Source organism: Augochlora pura, chromosome 10 (genome assembly GCF_028453695.1).
Source record: "Augochlora pura isolate Apur16 chromosome 10, APUR_v2.2.1, whole genome shotgun sequence".
Taxonomy (NCBI): Eukaryota; Metazoa; Arthropoda; class Insecta; order Hymenoptera; family Halictidae; genus Augochlora; species Augochlora pura.
This window is the reverse complement of record NC_135781.1, coordinates 28,488,263-28,506,979: the sequence shown is the minus strand read 5'-3', so window position 1 is coordinate 28,506,979 and position 18,717 is coordinate 28,488,263. Positions and strand designations below refer to the sequence as shown.

At 39.4% G+C, this 18,717-nt stretch overlaps 3 protein-coding genes across 3 annotated transcripts; 1 reads left to right on the top strand and 2 right to left on the bottom strand.

Annotated features, from left to right (window-relative positions):
* Positions 1–911: 911 nt before the first annotated feature.
* LOC144475494 (uncharacterized) lies at positions 912–8,379 on the bottom strand. Its single transcript, XM_078191453.1, has 18 exons — positions 8,359–8,379; positions 8,155–8,287; positions 7,823–8,034; positions 7,199–7,407; positions 6,676–6,971; positions 6,503–6,606; positions 6,216–6,417; positions 5,617–6,147; positions 5,345–5,539; positions 5,061–5,276; positions 3,758–4,980; positions 2,998–3,685; positions 2,681–2,898; positions 1,973–2,615; positions 1,629–1,873; positions 1,367–1,571; positions 1,169–1,248; positions 912–1,081 (listed from the first exon to the last, which is right to left on the bottom strand). The coding sequence occupies exons 1-18, from the start codon at positions 8,377–8,379 to the stop codon at positions 941–943; spliced, it is 5,562 nt and encodes a 1,853-aa protein (XP_078047579.1). The 3' UTR covers positions 912–940.
* Positions 8,380–9,705: 1,326 nt separating this feature from the next.
* On the top strand, positions 9,706–12,486 carry Galphai (G protein alpha i subunit). Its single transcript, XM_078191457.1, has 4 exons — positions 9,706–10,269; positions 10,822–11,006; positions 11,092–11,378; positions 11,457–12,486. Exons 1-4 carry the CDS (start codon positions 10,149–10,151, stop codon positions 11,932–11,934), a joined length of 1,071 nt encoding a protein of 356 aa, XP_078047583.1. The 5' UTR covers positions 9,706–10,148; the 3' UTR covers positions 11,935–12,486.
* Positions 12,487–12,529: 43 nt separating this feature from the next.
* On the bottom strand, positions 12,530–18,704 carry Synj (synaptojanin). Its single transcript, XM_078191454.1, has 7 exons — positions 18,280–18,704; positions 17,704–18,061; positions 17,469–17,633; positions 16,265–17,319; positions 15,616–16,187; positions 15,366–15,540; positions 12,530–15,292 (listed from the first exon to the last, which is right to left on the bottom strand). The coding sequence occupies exons 1-7, from the start codon at positions 18,404–18,406 to the stop codon at positions 14,289–14,291; spliced, it is 3,456 nt and encodes a 1,151-aa protein (XP_078047580.1). The 5' UTR covers positions 18,407–18,704; the 3' UTR covers positions 12,530–14,288.
* Between the last annotated feature and the right edge of the window lie 13 nt (positions 18,705–18,717).

Sequence of the window (18,717 nt, the reverse complement as noted above, 5' to 3'; positions counted from 1 at the left end):
GATTTTCAAGATTCGCGAACCTGTATATACCAAGATAAGACGTAGTTTAATTTTTTCTATAGATAGTAAATATCGACAAACAGATCAAATACGAAGCAACGTTGTCCATTATTCTTTACACAAGATAAGATCTTCGATTCAATACGACATAGTGTTATTTAATTCTTTCTTAGGATATGTCACCTCTGATCTTTCTGAGAAGACCTAAAGCGAATCTGAAAAATAAATATTCTATTCTTCTAAACGCTGAAGTGTACTAATTAAAAATTACAGAACAGAAAAATACTAGTGGATGTTAGTAAAAGAAGTTGTAGTAAAATTTTTGTTATAAAGTTTAATATGTTATTGGTTTGCAATAATTATAATTCAAGATTAAAACAGCGTTGCCTGTCTTTGTATGGTAATAACAATTATGTATTTAAATCTCTATTATTACAGAAAATTTAAGCCAGCAGAATATTTTGAGGATATAGAAATATTCAGGAGACTGTCTTGCATCTATATCATGCAGTAAATGTAAATTTATTATTTTAAATATCAAACACGGATGATTTTTATCATTTATACCATAAGGTACAATGTAAGATTCTGTACGAATCATCTGCTCCTGAAACTATAAATTAGCGCCATTATCTGTAGTAGAAAAACGCTCAAACTATTAAACGATTTAGTTTCAATTCCCTCCGCTAGATAACGGTGCCTATCAATTCCGCTAACACTGGAAAGAAAATTACCAACATGTGATTGTGGCTAATAGTTTGAGCGTTTTGCCACTACATTGTGCGACATTGTATGGAAATAATGAAAATGTATTTTAGAACTTTATTATCATTTAGTTAGCATCGCATCATGCATATATACCAGATCATTTAAAAGATAAACAAAATAAATACTATTTTTTGATTCACCACAGGTGAATAAGAGGGTAACTATAAAAACTTTAGTGGGGCCCCTGTTTCACGATTCGCAGTAATGTGCTATTGGTACTTGTGCCTGCAAATATATAAGGATTCCCTGCGTAATAAAATGGTACCATTGTTTGTAAACCATCCATTTGATAACGCACTTTCCTTTGGAACTTCTACAATTGATTGTTTTATTACATAATTATAACATGACATTTAAATGATACCTATAATCTAAGTGAAACAAACGAATGAAAACGTACCTGTGCGAACATGTATTCGTAGATATAGAACTGATCGTTTTCTGTGGTGACGATGATAAAAGCATCGCTTCGACCAGGTTCTACAATGAAATTTTTTAATTACAAGTAGAGTATCATTTTTATGCTATATATGTACATACATTCTCACACAACACGATCGTTTCAATCATAATCGAGAATTAGAAACAAAATACTCACCATCCGCGTAGAAACACGTAACCGCATTGATCCTTGAATCATGGAAAAGGCTCTGATAACTATAAAAATTGTCGTATTCTGATTTGTAATGATACACATTTACTGCGTTGGTATCGTAATCGTCAAGAAAAATAAACAGGTCCTTCTCTTGTATGATGCTCTTTACGTGACGCGTCCTGCCTCTGAATGTTCTCAAACTGTCGAACTAAGTAGAATGAATAATTAGTAATATTATTAACGACTAGATACAATAATTGTCTACCTGAGACGTGGTTCCGTTCAGCCTGTACAGGAAAGACTCCTCGGTGGCTCCGAAGCAACCTAGAAGCAGGTATGAGTGATGGTGAACCCCACTGAAAACTTCAACGTCCAAGGCACCATCGGTGGGCAATTTTTGGTGCAGTGATAGCGAGTTACTGTCGAAGTCGATCATATAAACGAAGGAATCCGTTTTGTGGGTCTGATGCAATTTATCATAGTAGACCGCTAGGACTACAAAGGCTGCATCTGAAAACAATCAGAGATGAAATCTGTCCTCTATGAGGATACCGCTTTTATCTGTACATTCTATCAGACAGGAATTTCCTTTCTGGTTTTACCACGCACTTTTGCTAGTCCTAAAGACGGATACGTCCGTGATGAATCCCTGGATCCTGTCGGGCGCTTCGTTCACTTGACCTAACAAATCTCCAGTGTCCATCATCCTTGGTCTCATCCATGAGATCTTTGTAAATTCATCTCTGTTGCTACTCGAAGTGCACTCAACACTACTGGAAATGGCATTTGTTTCTACATTTATACCAAAGCTGCTGTGCGGGCCGTGAAAGTTGCGCACTATCGTTGAACCGTTCGTTCTCCATACGCTGCAGTGGCCCTTTCTCAGTTCGGCTACATGTTCAATTGGACAGGAACAATTACTGGATAGCCCACAAAAAGTACCAACCTCCTCCCCAAACATATTCAACTTCACGACTTCCTCGTAAGAGACGACGTTGACCGCTTTAACATTCGGCACCTGAATCTTTAACTCCTTCTCCGACTCTAGGTACGAAAAAATGTTCCCCAGCCTTTCGGATATCAACGAGGACCATCCGATACTGTTCTCTATCACCGTCACGTTATTCTTGAATGCATCGAGTGTCTGCTCCGTGTCTTCTTTCAGTTCCTCGAGGATCGTGCTCAAACTCATTCCGTTTACCCGTTCTGAAACGGTTACATCTTCTGGAACTTTGACTTCCGACTCGAAAACCTGAAATCACAAGATCATTTAAATGATTACAATAGGGAGATCAATCTTCGACGCGTTGATCTCACCAAATCCCCGATAATTTCCACATTCTCATCGTTCAAGACACCGCTCGAGTACTCTGCAGACACGTCTAGGCCGTTTATTAACGACGTTCGAACGTTGCCGCTAATCAGAAGGTTTTCTGCAAAGGTCTTCGTACTGGATATAACTTGCGTTTCCTTCAATCCATTGAGAACCAAGTCAGAGGGATCTATTCCGTTGATTTTCGACAGCGTCGTGTTTCCTGAAATTGAGACCATTACCCCAAAAATTATTTCTATTAAAACCTCGAGATCCTTGAAATATTTTTTCTAAGGCATTGATGACATCATTTTTGACGAACCTGTTACTTCTACGATTCCATTGAACTGCACGTCTGCAGCTATATCGTAGTCCCCGTAGATGGTCACTCGATCTTGCAGGAACTCGTCAAAATCCACACCATCTAAATTCTTCAGATAAACATCGCCCATTACGAAAAGATGTTTAAAATGCACATTAGGAGGCAGTTTATCAGTCGCCCAAACCAGCCCATGCAAAGGTACATCGTGGACACTGTCGTTCACGAATACTTCATTGATTGATGCTTCTTCGAGGAAAGTTAGGGTACCGGTAACCATTTCGTTCTTATCTTTTCGGACCACAGAATTATTAAATTCGATGATATCGACCTCGTTGATGACAGGAATCGTTATATCACCGATTACCGATAGCCTGTTTATCTTTAAACTGTTCGCGAAAATCTTCTGCCCCGTTATCTGGATAACGTCTTCATGATCTTTTACCGCATCAACCAGTATGTTGCGTATCTCGTCGACTTCTCTCCTTTTTAACTCTGCAACTGACATCGTCACAGCCTCGTTGAAGACCACATCGCCTTGAATAGTTTGGTCTGTAGTTTTTGTAACTGCGTTGTCGAATAAGTAAGTTAACGAGTCGGCGTTCGGCGAAGCTATACCCCAAGAGACGTTTCCATGCACTGACAAGATGTTGATCATGGTTGCTGGCACGTTCAGTAAATTTTCGTACACCTGAAAGGATGAAAATTATTTATAAAATTAACCTGAACGTCATAGAACAAGATACGCGACAGGGAATTGTACCTCGTAGACATCCTGGCCATTCAGAGTTTTCGTCATGACATTGTCTACGAGGAGTTCGTCGAACGTGACATTTCCAGCGAAAAATAGCGGCCTGTCGATCCAGAGTAATTTCGAGCTGTCTAGATCGTTGATGAATCTGGTAACGACATTGCTAGTGGTCATTTTATTGAATGTGAATCGACCCGATAAAATCTGTTCTTTCGATTTCGACAGAACGCCTTCAAAGAAACTGTTAACATTGAGGCTGTTCATGGACTTCAACGTCGCATTCTGCACGATCAGCTCGTCGATGGTTTCTTCTAGATCTAATACGATGTCTTCGTTAACCATGTTTTTCAGATAGAAATCGGGTGATTGGTCGTCGATTATAACGATCTTTAAATTACCCTCCACCGTTAGGTCACCATCTATCACGAGATCTTTCAAATCGGTAACATTTCGTAGTGATCGGAGATTCTTCATATCAATGCCATTAATTCTCTCGACGATCAGGTTTTCTATGTGAATCTCTGGAGATTTTAGGCTGCTCAGTGTCTGTTCGTTTTGATCGTTTTCTTTATGTTCAAGGAACTCGGCGCTGTTTTGACCGTTGATGGACCGGAAGTGCAGTTGGTCCACGTTCACTTGCTTCGCTCGAATCACAGAGAAGTTCATCCCCTTCGAGACATTAACCGATTGTTGATTGTTCAATATATCGGAAACTAGGAGGCCATTGAAACGATCGATCAGCAATTTGCTCCCGCGAAGGTGCCCCAACTGCAACTCGTCTCGAATCGTTAAGGAATCTAGAGCATCTTCAAACGGGGTGTTATTCTCGTCCTTCACGGGAAATAAATCGTCAAGTTCGACGTTGTCGAATCGTAAATGACCGAACCGTTCTGGAATAACGGTTGCAGAAGTATACAAGAACTCCTCTTCCGTGAATCCGTTCAAACGATCCACGACCAGTTGATCAATCGTCACATCGTTCTCGAAAATGACATCGTTTCTGATTTCCTGATCAGTGGTTTTTGTCCAGAGACCGTCCGAGAGGTCGTTCATACTCACCTCTTTGCCACCTAATACAAGTTTTGTATACTTATCCATATCAATCGTTTTTATTATCAAATCGCCTCGAACAGTCACGTTGAAATAGATTTGTAGCTGTTTTCTTTGCGGTTGATTCAAGTCGCAATCCATTACGAATTCCTCCGTCACATGTACTTTCCCAACTCTAACTTGTCCTGTTGATAGTGGATAATAAATAACAAACGAGAATGAATTATAAACGAGATAAAACTTGTCGGTAAACCTAGCAAGACACCTTTGATAACGTTAGGACGAGAAATCCTTGCAGCTTCCGACACTGGTACGCCATTGATCGACTCGGTGATCAAATGATCTATTTGAAGTGACTTTACATCGAAATGATCAAATGTCTGATTGGTTTTCGTAGTCATGTAACTCTCCATCGATTGATTATTCAGCTTCTCCGTCGTTAAATTGTGAATTTGTAACAAATTGTTATACATTAGATTCCCTGGAAAAATTAAATATGGATATTTAAAAGTTGCGGTAAGGCTCGAAATATTTTTTGTGTTCCACTACCTTTGATTTTCTGAGTTTGATTGACGATAAACAACTTATCCAGGAATTCGTCAATGTTAAGATCGTTTATCATTTTTGCATTCAACTTTGTCACGGACACATTCGATCGTAGATGTACAGTATCGTTCAAAAATTCAATTTCATGTGGTTCCAGATTAATGTCCATCCCGGATGAGCCATTCTTCAGTGCCCAATCTGAAACATTCGATCACATTGATTCCTGTAAACTTTTAAAGCGTGATTAAAATACTGATAGCAATATTCGAACTCACATCGGAACGGAATCCCACAGAGGGATTCGATTTCGACGTTCTGCACGACGATATTCGACCCGCTTAAGGGAATCGGAAGTCTTCCGTTTGCGTTTGATTCGACATCCGTCGATCTAATATCAACATCGTTCAAGAAGTCGACCTCAAGCTTATCGATCTCTAGCTTTCTCATGGAAGCACTACCATTGGTGACAATGTCCCCAGTGATAGAATTCCCAAAGCTCGATGAAAGATTTTTAGATTCTGCAAGAGTTCTATCGACCTCGAAAGTCAATTTTCTCAAATTTTCTTTAAGATCGCGGGGTGCAAGTACGTCCTCCGAGCCAAAGACATTGATGTGCCTCACGGTTCCCGATTCTAAGATCAACTTTGGAATCATCAGGGGATCTGAAATCGTTAAATTCTCATTCGCCGGATATAACAAGGGCCACGAAGACTCAGCTTTCTGCACAAGCTGTCTTCTTTGCTGCAGCATTTCTACGAGGTCTGATAAATGCTTCGACAAGACCTGATTCTCTTCAGTCGAATCTTCTGGAAATAATAACTTTAGTGAAAATTGTTTCGATTTCAGAAATTTGTAAGGGAAAGAGTGATCTAACCGGAAGAGATTTCCTTGATGTCTATTTCCCAGGATCCCACGGAAGGAACGCCATTATTGTTCACGAAGATCAGCACTATGATCACTTTACCCTTTTCTGTTTGAGTCTCTATATTTACTACCGTTTCTCCGTCAGGCAACTTCTTCGAACTTAATAGGGTGCAATCTGATGCATTCTCGAACTTGTACAATCTCAACAGGCCCTACGACGAATAACATTTATGTTATAATCAATTTTCCAGATGTGGAACGTTAAGAAGATGTTTTAGTAATTACTGCCAAGCTTACTGCACTGGCCACGACAAAGAATGTGTCATCGTTGACGGTCACTATACGGACCAAGCTCGGCGAATCGATTTTTGGGAATTGTTGCCAATGCAACAATTCTTGACCTAGAAAAAGCAATATTGTAATGTTTTTTCGGCGTAAAAGTAAATGATAACAGAAAAAAAAGAACGAACCGTCCCACCAGAACAGATTACTAGGTCCATCTTTGTTCATAAAAAAAATAAAACTAACGCCCGCGTGTTTGTAATGATGAACAGAGACAGGATTAATGGTCGGCAGGAACTGTATCCTGTCCGCGCTAGTATCTTTAAACTCGTACACCACAGTACCAGTGCTGGAGTCGTGGCCATCGTTTTGCGCAAATACCATAATGGTCGAGTGCTTGTGCTGGAACGTAGCGACGGAAACGGCAGCGGTGGTCATCGCCTCCGCTACTTTGTCCATGTACGTGCCCCTCCAATGGTAGATTCTGGACGACGGTGGTTCCATTTAGTATGCTAAGTTTCAATAATACTAAGAAATCGTGTACCCCTCGACATGTTTTCTCACTTCTACGTGATTCGATAGAGACTTAGAGTCTCTCGTTTCCGTTACCTAACATGGTACCTAATCTACAGAATAACTAATACCGAATAGATACAAAAACTTCATGGAACTTTCTAAACATGCAACATCTTTTCTTAAGGGAAAGCTTACAGAGACGGAACAGTAAACTGGCCCGAATTATTGACCACCACGAGATAAAGTCGATTCTCTCTGATGAAGAAGCTGGCGTCCATGGGGTGTCCCTTGCAGTGAATGCTTTGTCGGAATTTCATTTGCAGGCCTTCCGCTCCCGCGTACAGACTGCAGAAGTCGGTTTCATAACAAATCAGCAGATAGAGCATGGTTTTCCACACGGTGCTCTGTGAACATCAATTCGATTGTGACGCGGGAGATCAATGTTAATTTGCCATCCTCATTCAAGCGAACCGGGATTCGGGAACCGTACGAATGGAAGACAATGGCAAGCAGGCATTGTTACGACCGCTCAAGGCTTCCGGGTGTGAACGGTACCCTATTGTAAGCGTGGTAACCATCGGCGAGTCATCAACCGCTCAATAGGGCTAGTCGGGACGCTAACGAAATGTTGAGGAACGCCTGGAAGATTTCTCGTTTCTAATACATGTTTAGCAAACTAGCTCCTCTTGACGTTCGTGAGTTTTTGTCGATGGAGCAAACATGGTGGCTCTTGTGGCAAAAGGGAAACCAAAGTCTCCGAATAACGAAAAGAGATTCGCCAGATTTGCTCCATCGATTTATTTAACCTATTTACTGTACTTTAATAAATTTAATGGCACCACTGCGACGCCAATAAGGAAGTTCCACCATCGCGGTTTGATTGGAAGGAGACGAATCTGTGGCGAACATTGCGACGCGGCTTTCTTCGACGTAGAGAATTTTATTCAAGGTGTTCGCTATGAATAGCCGTCGATTATCGAGGCTCTCTTGCCACAAACAATCCCATTGAACGATGTAAAGTTTCTTTGGAACTGTAAAACCAATACCAAAAAACGATACATTACCCTGTGATGTTCGAGGAGCATACCTGCCTTACATATTACATGTAGCTATTACTACATAGCTTATTTATTGATTCCATTCGCGTTTACCTGCCGGTGACTCTTGAAGATGTAGCTTCGCTATCTCAATCTTCGTTTGTTTAATCTTTTCATCCAAATAGTCTTCCATCATTGCGTTCACTATAAGAGACTTGAAACCGATACCGATAACAAGAAGATGAAGCTACGAAAATTTAACGAATGTAATATTATTTTTGTTATATATTTAATCACGGTTATCACTAACAAACTCACGAGAATCGTTAAGAATTTCATGATCCTGCTTGGGCTCTGATGTACCCAACTCTCAAGAAACTTGCTAATTAGACTGATTTGAAACAGCGGTCGCAGGTCGATTAAGTATACAAACAGACGCGTGTCTACACAGAAGTTAGTATAATAGGGTAGAAACTTTTTTCATTAATTAACTCATCAAATTACAATATCAAGCGTGAATGTATATACATAGAAGGAATTTCAAGGTATGCTCTTATTGTTCGATCGTGTTTCATAACATTCTTGATTCTGAAAATATTCTTTCGGTATACCAAATCATTAAAAAGCGTACAATCAGGTTTTCGGTAGTTAAAACGTTAACAAATGGAAATATGTTTGAGAAAATATGTATGAAGTGAAGATTGCACGAGCCCATATACTGAACAGGTCCCATGCAATTTCCGGCACCGACCCTCTAAAGTCCATTGAATAGAAATCAAGTGCTATACAGGTTTGGTGGGTTTTGCCCTTAAGGTTCGTTCCTCGACACCCTATACGGTCCTTTTCCTTTTTTTATAGCTACTGTAATTATTCAAAACGGGAAGCATCCACGACGGACAGCCATATTGTAAACTAATTACGACCGGGCAAATTTTTGAATGTACAACGGCATTCTGAAACTGTCAAAATAGTCAGAATAGGTACTGTCATAATTTCTAACGCAAAATCGTACGAATGGATATCTGAAAAAAAATATTCGTGCACCTTTTAAAATTTTATTTCCAACCATTAATACTGTTCTCTTGAAGACAATCGTCTAAAATCTCAAAGACAATCGGGTACAACCATTTTTGGTTCATAAACCCTCTTCGAAGCTTTTTGTACAGCATTCCATTTCGTTCAGCGTGAATCGCTCGATTTGAATCCTGTGATTCCAGTTCATACTTCGAACAAGATTGTTTCGCGACCGTATGATAATAATTCCATAACTAAGAAGAAACATTCTAGAAATTTGCTAAACTGATAAGGTCAATGACGGGTCTAGCTTTATTCTCGGTCTTTTCACGAACTCGAATACAGAGCATAAAACAAATCTATAAGACCATGGGGCCCGCGGGCCCAAACAGAGGATCACGAACGAAACATCAAGTAGAAAGAGATCTCTACGCATTGTAGTAGATCTATTAAACCATGCGATTTGCACGTCAGATGGCGCTGAAATGATTGCGCGGGCCTGACTAAGGCGGCGCTTGCCATTGGTCAGGACCTCATCGATGATCGGGATAGGATTGGCCCATGAATCGCGATCGAAAGATCTCCACGAATCCTGATCGTGTGTTGTGTGTCCTGACGGTGTTTCGTGTATTTACGGGTTACAGAGGGACTTACGAGAGCAAGGCGAATCGGTGCCGGTCATAGATATTATCATATCGGGGTGATTGTGTGCGCGCAGAACGCGAGTTTCGGGCCATTGTCATCACGTTCAACGAGAAAGCGTAGAACAAGATCTTGTGCAAAATATATGTACGTGTAGGTATACAATATATATATGCGTACACGTATCGCTTGATAATACGCGAGAGTGCAAGGGAAACGTCTACGAGCTAGTGTGCGCGGGTGCGTGTCCGATTCGGTGCGTGTATGCGAGGGCAACCGCGTGCGGGCGGTTCCCACACGTCCGTGCAACAAGTGTCATTAGACGGGGGACCAGGACCGTGGTCGAGCAAAAGCAACTGTGGTGTTCGGAGGGGTCCGCGACAGAGAGACGCCGTGCATGGTGCCCCGTTCTTCCTCCTCCAGCGGGCAGAGAGAGAGGACCATCGGCGAGGATGGGCTGTGCGGTGAGCACCACCGGCGAGAAAGAAGCCGCGGAAAGATCGAAGAAGATCGACAAGGATCTCAGAGCCGATGGCGAGCGGGCCTCCAGTGAGGTCAAACTTCTATTGCTCGGTAATCTTCACACTCTGTTTGTTCCGGTAGTCTCTCGTGCTTTTCTCGTGTCTCCCTTAAATGCCACCGGTTTCCCAAATAGTAAACCGTTGTCCTCGATGTCATCACTTCTTTTGTCTCCAACACCCAACGAAAATTCACCTTCCCCTCTCGACACCTTTTGCTTCAACGGCAGGTCACGCTGCACTAGACAGATATCGTTTCAGAAATACGAACTATTCCTTTCTTTTCCCTGTACATCCACCCTACCCTATTTATATGGTTTCGTTCCATTTCTATTTCAAATCGTTCTCCCCCGCCTCGAACTCCCCTTTTCCCCCGCGCGTGGTCGCTTTGCAATCAATTATCGGATTTGCGCAATCGCGGAAACGGAGCGCGGGCGATTTTCCCGAAAACTTGAATCACCGTACCGCGTGAATCATGTCGATAACGCAACAGGTTTCCTTCAATCCCCACCTGATTGTTTACTCTCTTTTATTATCTTGATTCATGATTGTTATTATTCCCTAATACATGACAAATATATATTGCATGTTTTTTTTCCATTTAAAGGAGCGGGAGAATCTGGTAAGTCCACTGTAGTGAAGCAAATGAAAATCATTCATGAAACTGGATACAATAAGGAAGAATGTGAACAATACAAGCCTGTAGTGTATAGTAACACAATCCAAAGTCTAATGGCAATAATTAGAGCCATGGGACAGCTTAGAATCGATTTTGTGGATCCTGGTAAAGCAGTAAGTATCATACTCTTGGGGTAATGTGCTCTGTATATTGTCATACTATAGATATTGGTGTTAGCAAGATCTAATTATGTTGTAGGACATAGCACGGCAATTTTTTACCCTAGCTTCTGCAGCAGAAGAGGGTGAACTTACTGGGGAACTAGTGCTGTTAATGAAACGATTATGGCAAGACCCTGGAGTACAGCTTTGTTATACTCGTAGTAGAGAGTACAAGATCAATGACTCAGCTGCATATTATCTTAATGCTTTAGATCGCATAGCTCAACCCAATTACATTCCAACACAGCAAGATGTTCTGAGAACACGTGTTAAAACCACAGGGATAGTAGAAACACATTTTTCTTTTAAGGGTCTACATTTTAAGTAAGTCCTACATATACTTTGTATTTATCGATTTCTAGCCATCTATTATTACTAAGATTTCTTTCTTTGTGTTGCCAGGATGTTTGATGTTGGTGGCCAACGATCAGAAAGAAAAAAATGGATACATTGTTTTGAAGGCGTTACTGCCATTATTTTTTGCGTCGCGTTAAGTGGGTACGACTTGGTGCTCGCAGAAGACGAAGAAATGAATAGAATGATAGAATCAATGAAATTGTTCGATTCTATTTGCAATAGTAAATGGTTCGTTGAAACGTCGATCATTTTGTTTTTAAACAAAAAAGATCTCTTTGAAGAGAAAATCACGAGGAGTCCCTTGACTATTTGCTTCCCAGAATACAAAGGTGCAAACACATATGAAGAATGTGCTTCCTATATTCAAATGAAGTTTGAAAATTTGAATAAAAGGAAAGATCAGAAACAGATTTACACGCACTTCACTTGTGCCACTGATACATCCAACATTCAGTTTGTGTTCGATGCTGTGACCGACGTTATAATCAAAAATAACTTAAGCAATTGCGGCTTGCTAAGTTAAATGTTAATTGGAAGTTATATTGAATCCAAAAGATCCAAGTCTGAGGTTTTTAAACCTATGCAAGAGCACAAAGGATATACGTGAGACTGAACAAGAATTTTTAGGATCAGGAACGTTCTGTGCATGCTAATGCAAATACCAAATGGATAATGTTCTCATCCTATCAATAATTGCAACACATTTGTTTAGTATTATACGACCTACTGGATCCTGTTTGTCTCAACATGTTTTTCTAAATCAAACGTTTATAATAATTCTTATTTTAAAAGTCACCTTTTATTAATTCAACTTCTTGTTGCAAAATTTATTGTTGAACTGGAACGATCAAAAACTAAAAATCTCAACAATCGTATATCACATTTTCGTGGACAATAGTAAATACTATTTACAAAGGAAAGGATACTTGGTTTCTGCCAATTGTATTTAGTATATTAACCAGAACCTAGTTAGCTGTTAATTTAGTGATATCTTTTTGTATATAATTTATTTGCTAAAAAGACTCTCTATAATGGGAATGGAAATATATTTCCATGATTGTGGTCGAAGCCATTCAATTTTCTTGTGAATGTTTATACTCTGACAACGAACACAAATCTCTGTGTTTACAGAATATATTTATGCAAGTGAACTTTGATATCAATTCTTTTTTTTGTAAGGTCTTTTTGTACGTAATATTAAATAACGCTCGAAAGGCTGTCATTATTGCTCTAGCTTCCATACAAAAGACAATGTTAGGAGTTGTAAACTTCAAAATTAATCTCATTATACCACTGAGACAAATAAAAATCTTTTTAACAAAAGGTCATATCATTTTATATTCCCATATTTTTAAAAATCCGTAGTTTAGTCAATTATAGAGAAGAGCAATAAAATGGCAGTATGCAATTTTTCTAGTGTATTTGGAGACAATGCATAAATTTTACAAGACATTTTTTACTGAAGCCATTTATATTTACATTCACGTTTTGAATTTTGGACATAACTCCATTACAAACATTTTCAAATTTGTTTGTGTATTTTACTTTCACAAAAGAATCTATTTGAAAAATTTATCTTTTTAGTTTCTTGAGGAAGAGGAACATTCCATGAATAATGCCGCGCGCATATCAAGTACTTATTATTCTGATTCCTGCAAAGTAATTAAGAATGCTTTCTTCGTTGTGTAAACATAGAATCTCATTTTTACTTCTATCTTGTATCGACCTTTATATGTACATGTACAATAATACAATACATGAAACTACAAAATAAATATATAGCAATGTTTTATTCTTTCTGACAGTGCTTCTCAAGTTGGAAGTTTAATGATTAATGTTCTTTACGCTAAGATAACAATTTCTTATATTCGTTATTACTCTATCAACACAAGAGAACATTGATTGGTCAACGATTGTATATATTTTATACTTTATACATACAATATAATACTTATATGGAAAGTATTTTAGAAGAATACTGTTATCCGAGTCTATTTCTTTTCCTTATGTATTAGAATCAATTTACAAACTTAAATCACCCATGTCCGAGTCTCAAGAATCTTACGTTGATTATAAATTTTCCTCTTTGTCTGTTAGAAAAATACAGTAAGGATGCAACAAGAAATAGACGCAATCAAACAAGCATTAACGTCCGTACGAATAAATTAATATATCATGGAAACATAATTGTATATTGTAGCTTGTTCGCTTCAATCGTAGGACACAACAACGATGATTTCTAACATTTCATCACTATAAATCTTTTTCAGTTATATTCAAATGACAGTTTTTACATCATAGATTTCATTAACATAATTATGTCATCTCATTAAATTTCAACGACTATTAAAAAGCCTTTGAATTCTATATACGGGTCACTAATTCTGCATATTCACTATCATATATGTATAATAATTAAATTTCTGAGGTATTTAACAAACTCTCGATTAAACGTCGCATGATGCTGTATAATCAAAGTTGGACATTAGTTAATTAGCATTTTGAGATTGATTTAATTATGAATCCAATTGATGACTAAGTACCAATTTTCATCAATTGCGATTACACATCAGTTAAACTATGAATTTAACTGTAATTCATCATTTAAGTCATGAATTGCATGAAATTTTGTCCAACTCTGCATAGGAAAGTGCGCGAGGGATAAAGTATAGGTTCCCACGGTGCATGGAAAACAGAATTTTAGCTAATCACAGAATAGACTCGAGGTTTGCAATAAGTTACACACAGCTGTACAACGATTCAACTCTGAAGCGATCTATTTTACGTAGGAGATCTACTAATATTCATAAATAATTAGCTACGCAATGATCGCTAATGATCAGCTTCGCATTGGAATGGGACAACATACGTAATTATTTAGTGTGGATTTCTAGCTGGAATAGGTGGTCCTCCCGATGTCCTTGCAGGTATGGGCGGTGGATTATTCAAGGCTGGTAAACTAGGCGGTGGATGTTGAGGTGGAGGAGGCGCTTGTCTTTGTGGTAAAGGAGGAGGTTTCGAGCTAGGAGGTCTACTGGATGGTTCTTGCGCAGCGTCTGTGCGAGGTAATGGCGGTGGTGGACGGTTTGGTATGGGATAACTAGGAGATCCGTCCAGTATCTCTTCGTAAATCGCTGATTCCGGTGATAGTCTTTCACTTTGGTCAGATCCCGTTCTTTCTCTTGTCAGTGGCGTCGAAAACTGATTAGGTAATACGCTAAATACACCAGCACGTGGTCCTTGCTTCCGGTCTTGCAAGGGGCTTTTGGGTGGCTGAGATGGTCTACCTGGTGGAGCTGGTCTAGGCGGTGGAACTGATCCATTAGGGCTGCCTCTACTTGGAGAACTTCGTTCCGTGATCTCCAATTGTTCCAATCTATGCATAGGACTTCTCACTGGAGAAGTTGAAGTGAACTGTGCGACAGTAGTGTTGCTACACAGTTCTATTTCTTTTTCTATTGTTTGTACCCAATTCGGAGACTTCAAAGATAACTTCAAAGTTTGACCGCACACCTGAGTCATGCCTTTTTTAGCTGCAGCTAAAGCACATTGGCCGTCTCTGAATGTCACCCAGATTGTGTCGCCGACAAATCTGACCAGAATCACCTCGCCAATGTGTGAAAAATCCTGCAGCAAAGCCATCATGGAATTCTCATCGACGCAGGCCACATCGTCCGATTCCTCCACCGCTTTTACGACAATAGTGCCATCAGGCGGACCTAAGTCTTCTATTACTTCTTTAAATACTTTCTCCCGTTTCTCGGGGTCCACGCAGTGGATATCTATATCGACGATCGCTATAACTGGTCGATGATCACTTTGCTTCAGTTCTACTCTACCATAATGAATCAATTTTCCGGGATTCCAATCTGTAGGCGAATCTAAAATAATTTATATATTGAATATATACCGAGAAAATGGTGGTCACACTTTAAAAATGATTTCGATGCTAACCGATATCAGGTACTTGTTTCCTACGTTTCCATAGAACTCTGTCAGTCCACGCAGGTTGGCGACACTTCTCGCTGGTATCATAGTCATCAGAGAATACATCATACTTATACGTTGGTGCGAAATTTATAGGACCCTCTAAGAAATTTTTAAAAACGTTTCCTTGCGCCTGTTGTACCTGTGTTGCATATACAAAATGATTTTTCAATATACCTTTCTACTGTTTATATAACATTTATAAATGTTTCTTTACCTTCAATTGATCAAACTGTAATATTTGATCTAATTCGTTTCGTTTGATCATGTCTTTCATCTCATCTTTGTCCATATCAACTCTGTAATTAAAATCGCCGCACCAGAACACATAGTCGTGCGTATTCAATGTTCTTCCCATAGGGAAGGTAATTTTCCGCGTAATCTCTGCGTAATCTGCGTTACGCTCGTTAACTTGAGACTGTCCAGCAGCAAAATGCGCGCATACGAAGCAGAAAGACGTGGAATATAATACGCATCTAATAGCTGCCGCTCCTTTATTGCCTGTGGCACCACCGAATCCAGTTTTCACACAGTCTACGGCCAGGTCTCTTAAGTAAGGTGCATGCATAGGCCGTATAAATAAATAGAGGCATACACCGACCAACTGCTGGTACGTGATCAGAACGTACTCGGTGTCCCGAGAAAGTACTTTCTGTAATTCCTCTGCCCAAGCTTTTGCGTTATCAGTACTAGCAGCCATTATATTACTAGCATTTAAATCAACAATTTCTTCGAATCCTATTGCAAATATATCTACAGGAACATTGTCGTATTCAACTGATACCAGAGCTGCAACAGACGACACAAATAGAATGAAAACTATTTCTAATAAAAAATCTCATCCTATATGCAAAGACTATACTTACATGTAGATTTGTGGGGTGCATCTAACAACCAATCAGCAAAGGAAACATCTTTCTGTACTATACTTCGGAAATGTTTTCCACCGTTCACGTTATAAGTACCAACGCTTACTCTAAGATTCATTGGAATCACATACTCGTTGTACCTTTTGCACATCTCTCTCAAAACGCTTGGTGGAGCATGAAGCATGTTCGAGGGCAAAAGCAACCGCGCTCTATCAGCTAATTCCGTATTCAATGTTGATCCCAGTAACAATATATCGATGGCTTCTTGCTTACTAGAGTCCAATAAATTGTTCTGTATTGTTCTCGCTGCAGATCTTGCGCCGTCCATTAATTTCGAGCTTCCTTGGATTGCTCCAGTGCCAGCATAAATTTTACTCACTTCGTTACCATTGTTAATCCACATTTGCCTAAATACTTCCTCGAATCTTGAAACCATCTGCTGCTTTTCTAGCAGCTTTAATAGCCCAAGCTGCTTACCCAATATTTCCAATGCGAAAAATGTTTGTACACAATTTGTTCTATCTAAGCAATCAAGACAATTCGTTCTAATAGTTCCAGTCTGTTCATACATAACAGTATGGTTCACAGCATAGAATAGTGAAAATGATTCTAAATATTTTTCCACTTTCGCTTTCAATTTCGAAAGGTTTTTCGTATTTCCACCTCTGCATTCTTGATGATAGTCGAATAAAATATGGGGCACATCATTGTGCTCTGACAAATTGTGATGATTCTGGAACAATTGACTCAACATCGCTTCTCCTTCTTTGTTACCAATCAGACTAGATCCAAGGAGATTGACTATCACTTGTTGGCCATACCTCTGTTTGATCATATTCAAATGCCTATCGAATGCTGGCGTAGAAGACTCGAAGCCGCGAGAAATTTTTACTTTATGAGAACCAACTTGAATACCAGGTTGTTCCCAGAAAAGAGGAACAGAGCCTCTGGTTTGGACATAGGAAGTTACTTCATTATCTAAATATATGACTTGCTCTGTTTCTACAAAGTTTGCCACATGTCCATCGTCGTTGGTACCTCTGACATTGAACCTAGATAAAGACCAGTATTGTAATAATATACTGCATCGATTAATGTACTCCCACAGGGAATAGTCTGATAAAAAGTATGATAAATATAAAACAGCTGCCTTGTTGATTTCAATTGATTGAAATATGGCTTCTTTAAACACAAAATATACCTGGTGCCTGCACGTTCACAGCTTAATCTAGACATTAGAACTGCACGTGCTTGTCTATGGCCAACATAAACAGTTCGAATCTCTACACTGCCACACATTGCTTTCAGCAACCAATGGCTTGTATCCACTCCGTATCGCAATAAATGTATGTGTAGCATTCGATTCCTGTTTAATAACAGCAGATGAATATTACATCAAATCTAATTCTAAGAAGTATTATACATAGAATACAAACCAAAAGAATCTGTTATCAGTCATAGTAGCCTTGCATCTCCTTTGTGCACTAAGAGTGATATCAAGAGACTCTTGATGTCCAGCAGACCAAGAAAAGTAGAATGTACCGGAGTTAAGAACTTTCCTAACTTCAGATACCCGATCCTCATTGCCTTGAGTGTAATGCAATGGTACAAAATGCGTCTGTGTAATTCTGAACACTTCAGATTCGCCTATCTTACCGACCGAGAAACATCCAGTAACAAGAACAAGGTACAACAATGTATTTTCTCCAGCATTTAATTGCAATACTCCTAAACATCCATAAGCATCCAATAATTTCGTGTATTTCTTTATCAAATATGCCGTTTCTTCGGCAGCTGTAACATTTAACAAAAATGCTGTAATAATAATAAAAAATAAACAAACAAAAATGTTTGTTGAACCAGGAAAAACAATAATCCGTGAAAAAAAGTTGAAAATGCGCATTTGACAGGTACCAGTTCGAAGATTTCGAACGAAAGTTGCATAAAGCAACGATCCAGAATCCAAGGATATTTTAAAAATAGTTATTGTTAAGAAACAGTCAAGTACTTACAGAGTACAGCTACAGCTTGTGCCTCGAACAGAACAGTGTCTTCCCGATTTCGTTGTTCCAGTATCAGAGAATGAGGACTAGGCGGCTTTAATTTTTCGTAGACGCGAAACCCTTTGCCCATCGCCATTGTTGCGCTAATGTCTTCGAAGGTTTCGGGGATGAAGGTACGTTCTTGCAGGATATGACAGCCCCGTCTGTCATACGGAGCGGCACCGTGAAGAGCCTATTCTCACGATGTTTTCCCTCTGCCAACCGAACACTTCGTCGACCACTGTCAGCAATACTGGGAGTTTTCCTTAAAAGCTCACAGGAGGGGAGTAGCGCTCTTCTCGCTGATCTGTCGATACTTCGATATTTTCGCGATATATACGCATCGCGATTCCACGGTATCTGCCCACAGACCTGCTTGCTTCTCTAACCGTAACAATCAATCGGCAG

Excerpts from the sequence above, each read along its gene's own strand:
- Galphai (XM_078191457.1), top strand. The coding sequence starts at position 10,149 with ATGGGCTGTGCGGTGAGCACCACCGGCGAGAAAGAAGCCGCGGAAAGA. Across the intron at positions 10,270-10,821 it reads GGTCAAACTTCTATTGCTCG|GAGCGGGAGAATCTGGTAAG; the intron begins GTAATCTTCACA and ends TTCCATTTAAAG. Across the intron at positions 11,007-11,091 it reads TTGTGGATCCTGGTAAAGCA|GACATAGCACGGCAATTTTT; the intron begins GTAAGTATCATA and ends ATTATGTTGTAG.
- LOC144475494 (XM_078191453.1), bottom strand. The coding sequence starts at position 8,379 with ATGAAATTCTTAACGATTCTC. Across the intron at positions 8,035-8,154 it reads TCTTCAAGAGTCACCGGCAG|TTCCAAAGAAACTTTACATC; the intron begins GTAAACGCGAAT and ends TTGGTTTTACAG. Across the intron at positions 2,616-2,680 it reads TGGAAATTATCGGGGATTTG|GTTTTCGAGTCGGAAGTCAA; the intron begins GTGAGATCAACG and ends TTGTGATTTCAG.
- Synj (XM_078191454.1), bottom strand. The coding sequence starts at position 18,406 with ATGGCGATGGGCAAAGGGTTTCGCGTCTACGAAAAATTAAAGCCGCCT. Across the intron at positions 17,634-17,703 it reads ACTGATAACAGATTCTTTTG|GAATCGAATGCTACACATAC; the intron begins GTTTGTATTCTA and ends GTTATTAAACAG. Across the intron at positions 17,320-17,468 it reads TGTGAACGTGCAGGCACCAG|GTTCAATGTCAGAGGTACCA; the intron begins GTATATTTTGTG and ends GTCTTTATCTAG.